Source organism: Octodon degus, unplaced genomic scaffold (assembly GCF_000260255.1).
Source record: "Octodon degus isolate 3935 unplaced genomic scaffold, OctDeg1.0 scaffold00226, whole genome shotgun sequence".
NCBI classification, from domain to species: domain Eukaryota; kingdom Metazoa; phylum Chordata; class Mammalia; order Rodentia; family Octodontidae; genus Octodon; species Octodon degus.
This window is the reverse complement of record NW_004524802.1, coordinates 282,291-299,744: the sequence shown is the minus strand read 5'-3', so window position 1 is coordinate 299,744 and position 17,454 is coordinate 282,291. Positions and strand designations below refer to the sequence as shown.

At 52.6% G+C, this 17,454-nt stretch overlaps 1 protein-coding gene across 2 annotated transcripts in view; it reads right to left on the bottom strand.

Moving 5' to 3' along the window:
* Brf1 (BRF1, RNA polymerase III transcription initiation factor subunit) overlaps window positions 1-17,454 on the bottom strand; it is a 78,272-nt gene that overhangs the window by 1,263 nt on the left and 59,555 nt on the right. Inside the window, exons 6-17 of one of the 2 annotated variants that reach the window (XM_004645369.2) lie at window positions 15,773-15,922; window positions 13,946-14,039; window positions 12,912-13,038; window positions 12,432-12,471; window positions 11,769-11,861; window positions 7,340-7,606; window positions 6,087-6,148; window positions 5,423-5,504; window positions 5,297-5,352; window positions 4,379-4,635; window positions 732-783; window positions 203-374 (exon numbers count right to left, since the gene is read on the bottom strand). In XM_004645369.2, the coding sequence (XP_004645426.1) occupies window positions 203-374; window positions 732-783; window positions 4,379-4,635; window positions 5,297-5,352; window positions 5,423-5,504; window positions 6,087-6,148; window positions 7,340-7,606; window positions 11,769-11,861; window positions 12,432-12,471; window positions 12,912-13,038; window positions 13,946-14,039; window positions 15,773-15,922 (1,452 nt within the window). The remainder of the gene's footprint in view (window positions 1-202; window positions 375-731; window positions 784-4,378; window positions 4,636-5,296; window positions 5,353-5,422; window positions 5,505-6,086; window positions 6,149-7,339; window positions 7,607-11,768; window positions 11,862-12,431; window positions 12,472-12,911; window positions 13,039-13,945; window positions 14,040-15,772; window positions 15,923-17,454) is intronic. The other variant, XM_023705676.1, reaches the window with a different exon arrangement.

The following is a 17,454-nucleotide window of genomic DNA, read 5'->3' as shown; positions in this document are numbered from 1 at the left end:
AGCCCAGCCAGCTCCTTCTCACTCATACCTACCATGGCCAGCATAGTTCCAGCTGAGTTCAAATTCCTTTCCTTCCAAAAAAATCTAGTCAGAAGTGTACAGCTAGAGTTCAGGCTTCTCAAGGGCACATGGCTATGCCTTCACCTCTCCTATGCATACCCAGCTCCCCTGCCCACTTGCCACCTGCATGGGGTGCACCTACCATTGCTGCCCAGCATCTTCAGGGCGCTGACGCAAGGCTCCCCGTCATCCTCATCTACGTCATCTTCATCAGCCACCTCCTCAGGGTGGTAGCACACAGGGCCACTTTCTACCAGCACCGCTGCTGGCCTGGCCAGTTCAGGTCCCAGGGCAGGGGAGTTAAGAAACGCAGCCTGGAAGGAAAGGGCCAGTGTGGGACAGGTGCCACACAGGCCACTCTCCTGACCCCTCTAGGCTGGGCCTGAACGGGCCTTAGCACTCCTGCCCCACATTTGGACTGGTCAGAGGTCTGTCTGGCTCTGTGCCCACTGCTCTCTTGGGATTGTGTAGAAGGCTGCACCACCAGACATCCAGGCCCCAGGCCTCAGCACCTCCAGCACAGGCAAGCCCCAGGCAGCAAGTGCCCCCCGCTCACCCTTCCCCACTCAGCTTCTGGAACCCAGCTGCCTGAATCGTGGGCGCTGGGGACTACACATGCTGAGAAGTGGTGAACAATTTCCCAGGCCCTGCTTGCGTGCCAAGCAACGTACCTCTCCTACAGCTACTTTCTTAGCTGGCTGTGCAGACACCAGAGGCCTCAACCTGAAAGAGAACACAGCGTGGTCTCAGCCTCATCTATCTGCTAAATGCCTTCCAGCTAGGGCTCAGAGTGCCAGGCCTGCTACTGCATGGCATGGACCAACTCCATCCGGTGGCCGCAGGCACCGTCCCTGGCCTCGCACACGTCTCTGGGTGACTCCAGGTCACGGGCCCACCCCACTGTCCAGCAAGGCTCCTCCCTCATGTCTCTCTTTCTGTCCTTGTTGATGCTGGGCCCCACTTCTTCCCTCCTGGCTTGTTCTGGTGTTTCCCTTGCTTCTGCCCCCAGGAGCCCAACCAGGCCCATCCTAACTCTACTCCGTTGTGCACCTTGCATTAACCAACATCTGCCACTGGCTTCCATTATGTGTGAGTGACAGAAAGATGCAAAAGCCATAGCAAGGGCTCCCTTTTTGAGGAGTCCATGGGTGCCATAGGGCTGAGAGGTACGGACAGTCTGTCCAGCCTGATCACGTCGCAGCCATCTGGCTAAGATCAAATGCAATCCACTCTGCTCTACGCTTCTGGACACAGGGGTCATGGGCAGGACCCACATGGTGCATGCTCAGTTCTCCCCACATCACCAACCCCTACGTAACAAGGGGGGCAGGAAGAAAGAGATGCGTCACGACCTGGCCTCCCAGTGCCCTACACTGGGACTGCCTTCCATCCTCTAACCCCAAGGATAGACATGGCTTGACAGCAATGTCCAGGATAAGTCTCTTCAGAGGGAAAGAAGGCCACCCACTTGAGGGAGGGCAGGCTTGTTCCCACACCATGGCCACAGTGTTATCCAGTGGGCCAAGTGGATGCTGTGGGGGAGGCTGGAGCGTGGAGCCATCCACTATGGGGCACAGCTGTGTGGCAGACAAGGGCTCAGGCTCACCTCTGTGGCTGAAGTCTGAGGCCATCCCTGCCTGCTGATACGCTGAATCAACCTTGGAGAAACGGTGTACACCACAGAGCCCCTAAACACAAGGAGCTTCCTGGTCAGGTTGCTTATGTGATTTACCTGAGTAGAGTCCTGCCAGGATCACCCTAGCTTCTTGGGGCTACCAGCTCCCCCCACCATTTCCACTGCCAGCTCTAGCTGTCAATCTTTCAGCCCTGAGAGTAAATGTCTCAGTGGAGTTCTACAAACATACCTGACCCAGGGTAACAGCCACCCCCAGACCTCTTCCCAGATGACAACCACAGGCACGGGCTGAGCGCCATCTGGCTGGGAGTGGGTAGGGGTTTGCTGGGCCTGCCATGGGCCCCTTCCAGCAGCAGGTACTGAACATTACTGCCCACAGAGTGACACAATTCTGCACCCTCACTCCCTAACTCACATACCTGTTCCATCAGAGGGTACAAGGTCCCATGCAGCTGCACAGGTCACCCAGGGCCCTGCTGTCCTGGAGCTGAGGGGACTTGGGCACAGGGGTGGGGTGGGGGTGCTTTGCCTGCTCTATGGCAGTGACTCAAGTGGGGGTGCCCAAGGAGAGGGCCATTGCATCTGAGACTGCCCCAGATACCCTCCAGGGAGGCCCCCAGGCTGCCAGACCTACACCCTTGTCTATCAACCTTCCAAGCCTGTCATTCTGCCCAGAGGGCCTCAGCAGGCCAAACCTGGTGGCCCAAATGACCTAGTGCAGGAGCCGGTTAGGAACTTCTGAGCCATCTCCCCAGCCCCAGTATTTATTTATTTTTTCAGTTAGGAACTTCTGACAGGGGGCTAGCACTGGAGTGGGGCCAGTGGAAAAGGGCAGGAGCCCCATGCATGTGGGGTCCCTCTTTGTCTAGGCTAAAGGATTATGGACAAGTGCTGAGGCTCTGTATCCTCTTTCAGGAGACTATCTTCACAAACTGTCCTGGCCGCTTAGGACGTTCAGGGAAGACACAAGCACATGTGCATCTGGGCTGCTATGCAGCTAGTCAGAATTGCCACATGAGGTAGAACTCTCTTGGCTCAGACAGGCTTGGCCAGGCATCAGGGTGGACCTGCAACCGCTTGGGCTATAGCTGACATGTGGAGCTGGCATTGCTGGGCACAGCAAGTGACAGCAAGGATCTTGTGGGCCCCCAGCCCTGGGACCTTCCCAACTCCACCCCTGCCACTGTCTGCTCTATGTACAAGGAAGTGATGCCTTGGGATGTCATGACCCGACTGGCCATTGAGAAACCAAGGACAGCAGTACCAGGAGCAAATGGGTAAGATGAAGGCCAACTGAAGAAATTTCTGTGCTTGGACAGGAAAATGACAATGGCCACCTGGGACTCAGAACACCAAGGACAAGGGCTCAAACCATGGCAGGGAAAACAGTGGACAGAAAGGCTAACGCTACCCACTGTGTCTCAAAGGTGAAGGCACAACAGTAACCTCCGCTGAACAAGGCAAAATGCTAGTGGGAGAAAACTCCTGGCTACACTCCTGGCTTTTTATTTAGAGACAATGAACAGACCACAAAGAATGTCCTCATAAGCACATGACTCACCAAGCAGCACATCATGCACAGTGCAGCAACTAGCAGCTCAGTGATGGCATGCATGTACACAGGAACCGCCGGTACCAGAGCAAAGATGGGGTTTTGTAAAGACAGGCCAGCCATCACTGGCCAGCCACTGCAACAGCCACGTGATCTCACCCCATCCTCATATGAAAATAAACTACAGCCGAGCGTGATGATACATGCCTATCATCCCAGCACTTGGGAGGCTGAGGCAGGAGGACTGCCACTCAAGGCCAGCCTGAACTACATAGCGAAGACTCTTGTCTCGAAAAACAAAACCTCAAAAAAAAAACACAAAATAAACTTCAGATGGATCAGAAACTTAGAATATAAGAAATAAAACCATATTGCTATTAGAAGGAAAGTCATGGTGGATTTCTTTATAATTGGACACAAAAAAGGGCTTTGTGAACATGACTGATCCTAAAAGCTGCACAAAGGCCAGACAAAGCAAACTGACACAGACCACTAGCTTGGTATTGTGGAAAAAGCCACTAGCAACAAAAGGAAACAACAAAATGGAAACAGACACACAGAAAGATGTCAGCTCCAGCTTCAGAGGGAGAGGAAGACCTTAAGAAGTCTCTCCTTCTAGAGTGGAGTCCAAGGGAGCACCATCTGACAGCAGTGGGGAGCACCCCACAAGGAATCTGGGTAGAGGGGCGCTTGCTGTGTCCAACCTGCTGCATGGGAGGGATGCACTAGTCAGTGAACAGAGCACTACCAGGAGTGCCATGGCACCACCTGATGCCCAGTGGCTAAACTGCAGGGCAGGGCCAACCCTCTCCCTTCCAGAAGGTGCTGCTGTGGTGCTGCTTGCCACTTCCACCCTCACCCACCTGCCAGCTGCAGGCAGCTCTCACCTCCCTCCAGCTGAGCAAGCACGGTGCTTGGAGAGGGCACAGACTTGTGGCTGGCCATCCCACTGGGCACCCAGGGGCCACCTCAGACAGAGCAGACCCTGATGTTGCTGGGTGAGGGGCATCAGGATGTGGTCCACAGCGCACAGACAGCCCATCAGTTCCAGCACACAGTGCAACAGGCTGAGCCCAGCTCCAGAGGTTCCATCGTGACCCAGATAGCCAGCCCAAGGGACAGGACGGTACCTCTTCCCCACACTGCTCCCTGGGTCAGCCCCGCTCCTGCTGGCCGCCACTCTCCTCCATGACAACTTCCTGGCACTGCCCTTCTCGGGGAGCCGCACATCGTCCCGCGGGGGGCCACCCGCGCCCTTGCTGTTGAGGTCACGCAGCACGCTGTAGTTGATCTTGCTGGAGATTTTCTTCTGCTCCAGCATCTTCTCGATGGCCTCCCTGGCGGAGCTGGCCTGGATGGGCTCGCGGCGCCTGCAAGGCTTTTTGGGCTTGGGCAAGACACACCCATGAGGCCTCTATGGGCCACCACCAGCACCTGTGACTGGTCCCCACACAGCAGCTGCACCTGTGGAGCCAGCGAGGCTCCTCAGGCCACTCCAGGCACACCCAGTTATGCCACCTCCCACTGCATTTCCCAGACACTGACGCCTGGGCACAGCTGCCCATCAAGAAGAAAAGAGGGTGCCCAGCACGTTTTAGGGTGTGGCACAACTACGGGGCAGAGGGTGTCCTGGGCTTTGGGTTCTGGAGTGCGCAGGTGTGTCAGTCACCATGATGGCTGGTGGAGCAGGGAGAGCACAGATTTTCCAGGTCACCACAGAAAAGGACAAACACGAGATCCACCACATTCCCCACGGGAGTTTAAGGCCAGGAATCTCTGTTTAGCTCTGAGGCTCCAACACCCATGCTGGGGACTCACCCCAACTAGGGGTGCAGGTCCACTGCTGACGGAGTGTATGCAGTGGATGAGGCCAAATCAGGGCCACCTGGTAGCCAATGACACAGCATGGGGTCTGGAGCACATAAGCCCCTAATGCCGACCTGGCCCAGTCTGGGATCCCTGGGAAGGGACAGTCCACAGAAACATTCCCTCCCACCTGCAGGTACTACAGGGGGCAGCTGGACCCTGGGCATGTTGGAGGCACCTACCTTGTGCTCCTTATAGATGCCCAGCTCTTTCTCCTTCGCTATTCTTGCTTCTTTCTCTACAAGTCAAAGTGGGCTGTGTCAGCAAGAGCCCACCACCAGGCAGGCAAGTGGACAAGGGGCACCTACCTCTTTGTTCTCGAAGGTACTCAGCATTCTCTCTCATCCACAGCTCTGCCTTCACCCGGGCTTCCGCCTCATTCAGGATGTACTGTGTGGGTACAGGGAAGGGCTTTAGCTTGGGGCTTCTGCTCTAAATGCACACTAAGATCTCCCACCAACAAATGTACTTTCTTTTTATTATTATTTATTATATATATACACACACACACACGTATATTTGATTTAAAAAATTCTTAACATTTTTAAATGTATTTGGTTATTACAGAGTCTCACTGCACAGCTCGGACTCATGGTGATCTTCCTGCTCTTAGCCTCTCCAGCACTGGGATTACAGGTGTGCACCATTACTTCTGGACTCTGGCTGGCTCAGCCCACCCTAGGGAGGGGGGCTGGGGTGATGTGTGCTGGCACTCAAACCACAGTCCCTGCACTTCCCTAAGTTTGCCTAAGCAGGTACTTTAGTCCGCTGAGCTATCTCGCCAGCCCCTGGCCTTACATTTAAATCATTAAAGGAAAGAGAAATATTAATAGGCCTCCACTGAATGTGGAAACCTATTATTCTTTTCCCTTTCCAGCCACAGGGTCCTGAGAGGCCAAAGGCAGCAACAAGCCTTGGGCTGGGAGACGCTCTCCCCACAACCTGACTTCTGAAGTGAGAGGCCGTGCTTACTCTGTCGATTTCTAGGTCATCGATGCCGCTGAGATCCAGCTCACCATCCCCGGAGGGGTCTTCTAGAGGGAAGCAGCACATCAGTGTCACTCAGGAGTAGCCTCATCACAGGAGTACAAACGTGGCCTGGGTCAGCCGGCCTCACCCCATTCCAAGGGGCTGCCAGAAGCCTGCAACCTCATCCCACCCACAGAACATGTCCACGCTGGGGGGACAGCCAGGCTACGTGAGAAGGCAGGCTGCAGGTGCTGAGAAAGCCCCAACCCCCTCCATGGGACAAGATGGGGCATGAGCTTCCACAGGGAGACAAAGCGGGCCTGCACGGCAGGCATGAGGGTGAGCTCCAGGTCCAGCTTCAGGAAACCTCCTGCCTTCTGGACCCACCATGGTCAAGGCTGAAGTCTGCACCACAAGAGATGAGGCTGCCCTTGTGAGGCTCCTCAGTGAGCCCACCTGGGATACCCTTGCGTATCAGCCTTCACAGCAAGGCCTGGGGCTCTCTGTGGTTGCCATGCTCCCTGTGCTTTCTTAGCCCTGCTGGAGCAGTCTCTTCCTGCTCTGGGATCACTGTGCCCAGCTGCCTCTGTCCAGTGCTCTCTCAGAGCCCTGACATCCAGACAGGTATACAATGTCCTGGGGGCTGTGACTGACTGGCATGTCACATGGGGCCCCAGGAGACACACAGAGGGGGAGCCTGTCCTTGTGGAGAATGGAGAAGGGACTGACCACCTCTGCTCCAATGCCTAATCTCTGGCCCCTCCTTAAAGCTGGTCTGATATTTTAAAGCATGGAACAGGAAAGGAGTAGCAAGGACCCAGCACTGCATGGCAGGGCAACTGCCCCTGCTTGAAGGCTCATCACTGAAATGCTCTAGTGCAGCAAGCAATGTCCTTGACAGTGGGCAGGGATGGGCCATGAGGGCAAGCTCTTGGCCACAACAACAAGGGAGGGAGCAAGGGCACTGGCGACTGTCTCCTAGAGACTTCACACCTCCTCCAGGTTGTTGCTGCTGCGCCAGCTCAGGTTCCAGCACAGGGCCCTGGCAATGCAGGAGGGAGGCTGTACACAAAGGGGAGTAGGCATGTGCTGGCTCTCTGCTCCTCACACAGGCTGTGTGGGAAGGTCATAGGGGCTTCCAGCCCACCTTTCCAGGACACTGTTCTCTCAGAAGACCATGGTAGCTTCTGGGTCACTCCATGAAAGAGACCAGACAGATGGGAAATATCTCCTGTTCCCGTCCCACAAGCACTCACTGGGGTCCCCACTTGGGGATGAGATACATTCACGGATAGAGTCTGAGATGCCTAAGCTGGCTGCTGTGGGCATAGGGCCAAGCAGGGACTCCAGAGCCAAGGGCTGGCCACCCTCCTCTGGGATCTCTATTGCATCCGAGCTGCTGCTGCCTCCACCCAGAAGCTCCTGGTAAAAGTCCTTGTTCATGTGGCTGGCGGCTGCCTCCAACTCCTCATCCTCAGCGTCCTCCTCACCATAGAGGCTGGATGTAGTATCCTCAACAGAGCCTAGAGACACAATTCACAAACCACCTGTCAATGGACTGGAGTCTGACAGCCCCTTCTGTGACAAACATTTTTGCAAAAACAATCAAGATAAAAAGCAACAGCAAAAAGCATGTCTTTGATGCAACACAGAAAGTGTGGTCCTATCACCAGCAGCACTGGGCCTTTGTGAGCAAGAATGACCTGGCCAAACCACATGCTGCATATAGAAGCCACCCCAAATGCACTCAGGCCTGAGGGCTAACAGTACATACACTGTAAGGAAAAGCAAAAGTGTTTGAGATTTGAGACTTGACATAGATGGCTTAGGTGTGACACCAGGAGCAGGATCCGTAAGATACTAGTTAAATGGATTTTGGAAGAATTAAATACCTCTGCCCTCTGAATGACATTGTCATGACAACAAGAAGAGACAGGTTTTTCTGGGAGTCACATTCTAGTAAAGGGGGATGCAGAACACATGATGTACCCCAACTCCAAGGAGAAATGCACTACCATGAGACAGCACTCCTGGGGCAGTTCCAGAGAAACCCAGGTTAGCCAGGTCACACCAGGCACCGCCAATGGCCCCAGAGGATCTGCACATCAGACTGAGTGGGAGGATGTGGGCCCTCAGGAGCTCCCAAGGGAAGGCAACACTGGCAGTTCTGGAAACTTGCTGGGTCCTTAGAGAACCGAGTACCACTTTCCATAAGACTCCACAATTCTGCTCCTTGCTCAAGACAAAAGAAATCAATGTTTACGGATTGCATGTAAGTGTTCAGGGTATCTGTAGGACCCAAAACAAGAAGTAATTCAAATACCCTTCAATAGACAAATGAGAAGCAACCTCACTACATTCATGGTCTGTCACACCCACAATAAAAAGCCATAAATGGTTCACAGGCGACTCAAGAGCCAGAGGATAGAAGTGCAAGCTATGTATATAAAAGGCTTTTGCACTGAAGCCTACAAACTACTACTTTAGGGACAGAAAGCACCACGAGCAACCTGGGGCCAGGTGGGGGCACACTGCAAAGGGCATGAGGACTCTGGGCAGTGACAGGTCTAGCAGTGGCCTGACATGATGCTGGCTTCAAAGTATAAGTATTCACCAAAACCCAAAAACTAAAGGGCTCACTTTAAATAAGTACAGTTTATCGTGTGTTAATCATCTTTCAAAATGCCTTAAAAATCACTGGATGCTAAACTTACTTGAAAGACACACTTGGAAACACTTCACTCAGGTTGGGGAGATAGCGCATCAGTCTAAGTACCTGCCTGGCAAGTACAAGGACCTGGGTTAGATCCGTGGTACTGCATGCCGTGCTGGCATAGTGAGACCCTGTACCAAATACATAAATTAAAAAGAAAAGACTCCACTCTATTTTAGCTGCTAAGTGCAGCACTGTGTGTGCCAAGAGCGTCCCCTAAGAGAAGCTGGCCTACGACCCGCGACAGGCCTTTTCATGCTGGCAAGATACTCGCCAAGCTTACCTCCTCCACCCTGCAGCAGCCCCCTCCCCACAGAACCTCAGCCTGCCCCATCTGAGCCAGAGCGCTGCACCCACGACTCCCTCTGGCAGCAGACAGAGCAGCCTGACAGCAGCAGGAAGGAGAAGGAGAGACACACCTCATCTGTCATGACTGGGGCAGGACTGAAGAGATAAGTAGTGCCCCAAGACAATGGAATGAAATTACATGAATGAAACCTCTAACAGAGACTCCAGACTATGGCTTCTAGAACTCCACGCAAAGATACCACTCAGTAAATAAGTTTCCATCAGCTATTAAAGTAAAAAGCTCTTCAGACTGGAGCAGACAGCCAAGCCAGATGTCTGTCGTGTAAGATAGGTCCCTAGCAGGCAGCATGTCAGAGAGACAGGAGAGATATAGTGGAGCATGGGTCTGTATTGACCCTAACAGACAGGCCAGCAGGTCTGGGGGGACAGTCAGTGATACTTCATGAGTACTAAAAAAAGGGCACTGGCCACTGGACATTATCCACCAGCTACCACTTCATGCAAGGTAACTGGGTGGAAGACAGTGAAGACCAGAGGCCTGAAGGACAGCAACCTAATGCAGACCTGAGCAATGTGCAGGGACAGTGAAAGCCACACAGACCTAGCCTGCCCACCTGCCCACCCAGGATGCAGAGTGCTTCATCCCTGGTACCCACAGGCCCTGACGTAGCTGGAAACACAGGGAGGAGGAACAAAGAAACAGCATACCCTGGTCACATTCACAGCAAAGTGGAAGCTAACACCAGTGTCTGAAGAGCACTAGGGAGGCTGAGGCAAGAGGATCACTGCAAGTTGGAGATCAGCATGGGCTACAGAGTGACTTTAAGGCCAGTCTGAACTATGAAGTAAGACCCTACCCCAAAAAGAAAAGGGGGAGGGAGGGATGGAGGGAAAAGGAAAGGGAGAGGAGGGGAGGGGAAAAGAAAAGATAATGACCAAATCAAAAGACACTGTCTCCAGGACTGTCAATTTCCTTCACATTGCAGAAAAAGCCTGAGACTGGAAACAATTTCACATTTTGAGGAGGACAAAACCCTCTGGAGGGAAGCATTGCTGTGGAGGGCAGGCAAGTAGGGAGCAATGACTGGGGGTAAGGACACAGCTCCCCGGAGGGCAGGACGGCTTAGGGATAAATGTGAATGGTCGTTGGATAAATATAGGGATAAATGTAAATGGTCGTTGAATGGCAAATCAACCTAGCTAGGGGAAAAAATCAGAAAACAAAACTGTGTAAAACTGAAAACTGTAAAAAAGAATATCCAGAACAAAAAGAAGTATCATAAAATCCCATATGATGGGAACCTCAGACAGGCACCACCAGGATGATCCCTGCAGCCTGGCAGTGCCTCCCGAGAACGAAGGCAGGCCTGAAGGGGAACTGTCAAGGTGACATTCATTCATTGCAGAGAAAGCTTCATGTCTCCACTGACCCTGAGGACACCTAGGACACTCAGTGGAAACACATGGTGGGCATTTCCTCACCAGGACAGAGAAGCAGCATTAGCCCTACCCCCCAGCATATATCCAGTTCCCAGGAGCTGGGCTGAGGACATGGCTGTGGCCACTCCTGAGGTTCAGTGAGGTGCTGCAGGGCCAGTCAGTAACCAGACTCCAGACAGAAATAAAGGATGCTCAGAAAACCTAATCATAAATGAGAACAACTAAAAATGACCACAGAGCTCCTAACGTAAGAGCACAAAATCAACACAGAGAAATGACCATCGTTTGCAAGCACCAGGCAGTGGAGAAAACACGGAAACAAATGCAAACTTGTGGCCTTAGGGAAGGCAGCAGGCTTGGGTGATGGATGGGCTGTCCACAGGGCTCTGGGACGTCAAGCTGAGGGTCCAGTGGGGAAGGGTGCCTGCTTGCAGGAGGAGGAAGCCAGACAGGGAAAGCCCTGGTCACTGCTAGCCCTACTCACATCCTAAACCCAAAGCTTGGGCAGAAACAGCATGCTACGCAGCCCACTGTGCTGAGCCGATGGGCATGAACCACAGCACAAAGGACAGCAGCAGGACCCCTTCCTTTTCACATAGCCCAGAAGAGAACTCTGCCTAGCACATGGGCACTGCAGCACTTCCAAAAGGTCCCAGGATAGGCTGAGCCCCACAGTCAGTGCCCATAGTGTAAATGCAGCTTGAGACAGTGAAGGGGAGCAGGGAGGGAAGAAGGCTGTGGGACCCAGTCTCGCACCCACAGGACCCCAGATCAGGACTGAGTCTCTCCAGCAGGTGTTACCTGAGGCAGGAGTGAGAACACTGACCCTGAGGGCATGGAAGGGCAACCAAGACCTCTAACAGGAGGCTGGGCTGGAGAGGCCAGGGATGTAGCTGGAAGCAGGGACCATGAGGGTGTTGACAAGTACATAGGAGCAGCTGGATGCTCAACACAAGATGCGCCCACCACCATGAAGTGACCAGCAGCCTGGGGTGAGAAACAGTGGAAGGGGGGCCGGGGAGATGGTTCAGTGGAATAAGTGCTTCCCTGACAAGCACAAGGGCCTGAGTTCAATCCCTGGTTCTGCCAAAAAGAAAAAGAAGAAAAAAAAAAAAAGAATGGAAGGGGTCACAGGAGGGGTGGGGTCAAGGGTCAATAGCTGGGGAGATCCAAGGGGCATCAGGCTAGACGGCACAAGGGCCATGAGGCCAGGCAGAACTTACCATCTTTGGACAGGTTGACAAGGGCTCTCCTGGCCTTTGGCCGGCTATTCTCCAGTTCGATCTCAATGGCATCCTGGTAACTGGATATTTCACCTGGAAAAAAAAAAATCAGTAAAAAACAGAAAATAAGGTCAGATGTGGTGGTGCACACCTGTAATTTCACCACTCAGGAGGCTGAGGCAGGAGGACTGACATGAGCTCAAGGCTCAGCTTGGGCTACAAAGTGAACTCAAGGCCAGACTGAACTTCATAGTGAAACCTTGTCTCAAAAAGATAAAACAGGGGCTGGTGAGATGGCTCAGTGCTCTAAAGCACCTACTTAGAACAAGCTTAGCAAAAACAAAGGGACCGCGGTTCAATCCCCCAGCACCACATGCCAGCCCGCCCCGCCCCCTGGTGGGCTGAGCTGCCCCCCCCCCACATAAATAAATAAAATTAAAAAAAAAAAAGATAAAACAGGGGCTGGGGAGACGGCTCAGTGGAATAAGTGCTTCTCTGGCAAGTGCAAAGGCCTGAGTTCAATCCCCGGTTCTGCAAAAAAAAAAAAAAAAAAGATAAAACAAACAAAAACACCAAAAAAATCTCACAGGCAAAAAAATAACAAAGTGCAAAGCAAACTTTGTAACAGAACTGAAGCAGCTGTGTGAAAAGGCAATCAATTACCTTCAACTTCCTCCAGTTGTTTTGACAGGACCTGTTCAAGCTGAAAGAGAAGAGGGGACACTCAGAGATGAAAGTCCTAAGCCTGACGCCTTGCTTCGCTGTGCCAACCCAGCCAGGGTAGGCCCTGTACTTCCGCTGCTACCTATGCTGAGTGCACACCTGGCTGTGAGTGGGAAACACAGCACCAATGACAAGATGATGAGGGAGATGAGATGTGGCTACGCTGCCTCAGTAGAGGAGCACTCTTCCTTACTCAGACTTTGGTGGCATTCCAAAGCATGTCTTACTGGCTGGCCCACTCTGCACTCTTGCTGTGTAGAGCAAACCACACTCAGTGCAAGGCTAGGGGGTGGTGATGGAGGGCAGCCCCAGGTGCCTAGTGCTGGGGGCCTCTACACAAGGCAGAGGGGAGTCCAAAGGCACAGACAGGCCTCCACCTCACCTGAGGCAGTCAAGGCAGTACCCCAAAACTGGGCCTACCTGCTTCATCCGCAGCTTCTTCTGCCCAGCTGTGTAAGAGGGGGGGTCGCACTCCTCCTCCAGGTCGATCTTCATGAACTCATCGATGGTCAGCTGACTGGTGGGGGTGTCTTCGAATTCTGTGAGTCTGTACAGGAGAGACGTGGCTGCCTGCATATGAGAATCCCCACAGGCCCCACCAAGGCAGTCGCACACACAGGCTAGGGGTGGGGAGTCTGCACCCCCTGACTGGTTTGTGCTTGAGTCTGAGATGTCCTGAACCATCTTCAAAATGCTTCATGGAGGGGCCAGGGAGGTGGCTCAGCAGAATAAGCGCTTCCCTGACAAGCGCAAGGGCCTGAGTTTAATCCCTGGTTCCACCAAAAAAAAAAAAGCTTCACGGAGAAGTTTGTTTTTGTATGTTTTTTTTTTTTGTTTGTTTGTTTTTTGACAGGGTCTTGCTGTTAGTTCAGGGTGGCCTTGAACTCACTATATAGCCTGGGCTGCCCTTGAACTCATGGTGATTCTTCTGCCTCCGCCTCTACCTCCTGAGTGATGGGATTAAAGGCATATGCCACTGTGCCTGACTGGAGAAGTTTTTAACAACAACTAAAAATCAAATATTCAAAGTGAAATAACTCTACCAGCCTCTGGAAACTAGCATAAGTTGCCTTCAACTGAAGCACAGCCAGCAGTGCCTGATGCTTGTGAGAGGCACGATAACAGCTACTGTTCTGTGAGAAAATCCACACACATGGCCACTATGGTCACCCTGATGGGCTGTAAGTTACCTGTCAGCATGGCAATGGCCACGCCTAGCTGTGCCCTAGGTATACATGCAGGGTGGCCCTCATGTGAGGAGATAGGTTACTTGGGGCAAGTAGAGGATAGGCCATATCACCCAGAGGACAAAGGGCCTGGGCAGACAGGTCAGACACCTCTATAGACTTTGCTCACACGATTCAACCCAGCAGGAACTGGGTCAGGAAGGGAGGGTAGGGGTGGCTCAGAGCAGTCTTGTCTGTGAGCACCTTACCATGACCTGGAGCACCCACCTCTTCCGCAGTGTGGATTCGCATACTTTGACCACGCTGATGACTTCTTTGACAGTTCTCCGGAAATCATGCATCCTGGCTGCAACCAGAAGGGCTGGGAAACAACAAGGTCCTCAGAGCACAGCCTTGGCTGTGATTAAGGAAACAGTCTGCAGCAGCCCTGGACATGTCACCAACAGTGGGCATGACACATCTGTGCCAGGCAGCGTACACCTGCACCAGGAGAGCAAGGGAGCAGGTGGAGCCCACCTTCCTCACACAGATAAACTGTGAAGATGCTACAGGGCAGTAATATGCCCTGCTTCCACTGGGGCATGCATGGTCGAGGCACTTCTCACTTTTTTTTTTTTTTTTGTAGTGGAACCAGGGATTGAACTCAGGCCCTTGCGTTTGCCAGGGAAGCGCTTATTCCACTGAGCCATCTCCCGGGCCCCACCACTTCTCACTTTTAAGTATAAGAATTAAAGCAGAAATAGCCAAGTATGGTGGCACATAACTATAATCCCAGCACTTGGGGATTTTTTTTTTTTTTTGGGGGGGGGTTCTTTTTGAGACAGGGTCTCATTATGTAGTTCAGGATAGCCTTGAACCCACTTGGTAGTCCAGGCTGGTGTCGAACTTGCAGCGATCCTCCAGCCTCATCCTCCCAAGTGCTGGGATTACAGGTATGCCCTCATGCCCAGGGCTGAGGCAGGAGGATTGCTATGAGTTTGAGACCAGCCTGGGCTACCAAGAGAATTCAAGGCCAACCTGAAATGCACAGTGAGACCCTGTCTTAAAAAGACCAAAAATTAGGGCTAAGCACCTTCTTAGGCAAGTGCAAGGACTGGGGTTCGATCCCAGGCATGAAAGGCCATGCCAGCCCTGACCCAGCCCCCGAGCACACCAAGCTGGCCACCGAGACTGGGTGTGGAGGTGCAATACTAATCATAGCACTGGGGAGGCTGAAATAGGAGGCTCACTATGAGTCTGAGCTGCATAGTGAAACCCTGTACCAAATACATTTAAAAAGACCAAAAAATAAAATTAAATGAATAAAATAAAACTCTGACTTCATACAAGCCCTCGAAACACATACATTAACTTCAGCATGAGTCCTGTGGAAAACACTGAGTATGACAGGAGCTGGGAAGAACAAGGGTGTGATTTCTGTCATGTACTAAAACCAAGGCTACAACGGGGAGAGGAGGCCAAGTGCCTGGAGTATTAACACCTACCACTCCAGCAGGGGTGGAAACGGTGCTAGCAGAGGCCAGGGCCCTGCCAGGCTGGGGCTCACCCTGGGCAGGGCAGGGTCCAGCCATGCTCAGCAAGACCATGACTAGTACCAAGAGCTAAGCACAAAGCCATGTACAGCACGGTAACAACCCTGCCAGCATCAGGGAGCACCTTCTGCAGCAAGGACCTGCTATCTCATGAAAGCAGCCACCCTTAACTAGGCTGAGTGCACAACTTCCCAAGCACTGACTGCCTGAGGTCAAGGTCAGAGCACTTGCCAACCTTTGTTTTTTGAAAGCTTGTCCTGTATCTCAGCAGGATCAGGTTAAAGCAGGGCTGAAGACCCTGTAGGCTGGGGTAGTCCTGGGCACAGAAGCCAGCTCTACAGACAGCCCTACTCCAGGATACAATTCATGCCAACAAGTCTGGCTGCTCAAATTCAAGGGTGAGTGCTGGGATGCAACTCAGTGGTATAATGTATGCCTAGCACACGTGACATCTGGATTCTATTCTCAGCAACATGTGCACACACAAAGATCATGCCACAAAACGTCACCACAGTGGCCAGTGCCCCCAGACGGACTGTGAGGCCTGGGTCTCCTACCGCACCTGCTCCACAGAGGCCTGAGGGCCGCCGGCCTGTGTGCATCCAGTCTCTCTTCATACGCTGCAGCAGCCTCAGGGCTGTCATAGATACCTCGTGGTTCTTCTCGCCAAACTCCAACAGGTGGGCGAAGCGTGGGATGTAGAGGCATGGGTCTGCGCAAACACAGCATCTCAGTGAGCTGCACAGGTACGGCCAATGACCAGAAGGCTCGGCAGCCCACAGGCTTAGGGGGCCCCCACCTCTCTCCACCCACACGGGTGCCCCAGGGTCCACTCCCCTGAGTTGCTTCCTCCCCATGGACTGGTCAGGACAGATGGCAAGGGTTCCGTCTAGCAGCCTTGGGCACAGCCATCCCCAAAGTATCTCCATATCCTCACACTGCTCTCCAGGAACTTCAGAGTGGGTTCACCCTTTAAGTTCACCAGGTGGCTTACTTGGCTTTTGCATACTTTGTGGGACAGGCACAGGCACATGCGTGCATACACAGGAAAACATGCGCACACGCACAGGACTGCTCTTTTGTCAGTGCTCTCCTGAGTCTGGGCATGGAGCTCACCAAGCAATGTGAAGAAGTCAGCTGACTAGAGCAATGCCTTGGTACACAGAAGGAACAACATACGACTCTTAAAACAGAACATCTAGCAGGCTGTCTGGAAGACCTCACTTAAGCACAGCTGAGGTCTGAGCACAGCATCAGCAGACAGCTGGGGTGGCTATGAGCATATGCTGATGGGGACAACAGAGGAGTGCACGGGGACCTGGAAAGTCCCAGGTGCATGGGTCAGTTCTGTCCATGTTCCCAGGAGAGCAGGAGGGACACACTCCAGCACCCAGTGCCTCTCGAGACCCAAGTGACCTCTAGCAGGCTGAGCCCTGCCACAGGAAGCCCCGCGAGACACTGCAGGGTTCCATTCCCAGTTCAATTCAGGGGAGAGTCCAGAAGAAAAAGTCAGGCACAGCGACCTGCACCTGTGATGCCAGCGCTCTGGAGGCTGAGGCAAGAAGGTCCCTCGAGCTGGGGAGCTTGAGACCACCACTCTGGCAAAAGACTCCATATGAAGAAAAGAAAGACCCAGCAAAGGCTTCAGAGAGGAGATGGTAGGTCCGAAGGTACAGTGGGAAGCAAGCCAAGGGGACCACTCTGTGCAGCGAGCTTTTCTGGGCTGTGCTGGGTGTTTCAGCTGTCATAGGGAGCCCTCGGGCAAGAACAGGTAGCTGTAGGCCCTACCCCTATCCAAGTGATCAGAAGTTGAGAAGAGGTCACCACAAGGTGGACTGGAGCTATATCCAACTTCTTTTTCTTTTACTTTTAGTGATTTGATTGCTAGAAAAGATATTGTTTGGAAAAAAAGTGATACTTTTAAAAACAGTCATCAAGCTTTCTGTCTTTAATAAAACACAGCCCACTGGAACTCAGAATCAGAGGGGTACTAAAAATTCTAATATAGGTGGGACTTGATACTAATTCCTGTAATAGTAGGCTGTAAGCTTGCAAATACTAGCAAATATTTCATAACAAGTAAGTTGGATAATACAAGGAAAGGGAAAGCAGGATCTCAAGGACTAACTAATCAAGAGAGGGAAAGGTGATGAGCTAGGAAACATGACAATGTTAAGCCATGCAGTTATATGTAAAAGATGAGCAAGGCAATGATCCTGAGAATATTCAGAAGATTCTTTAATC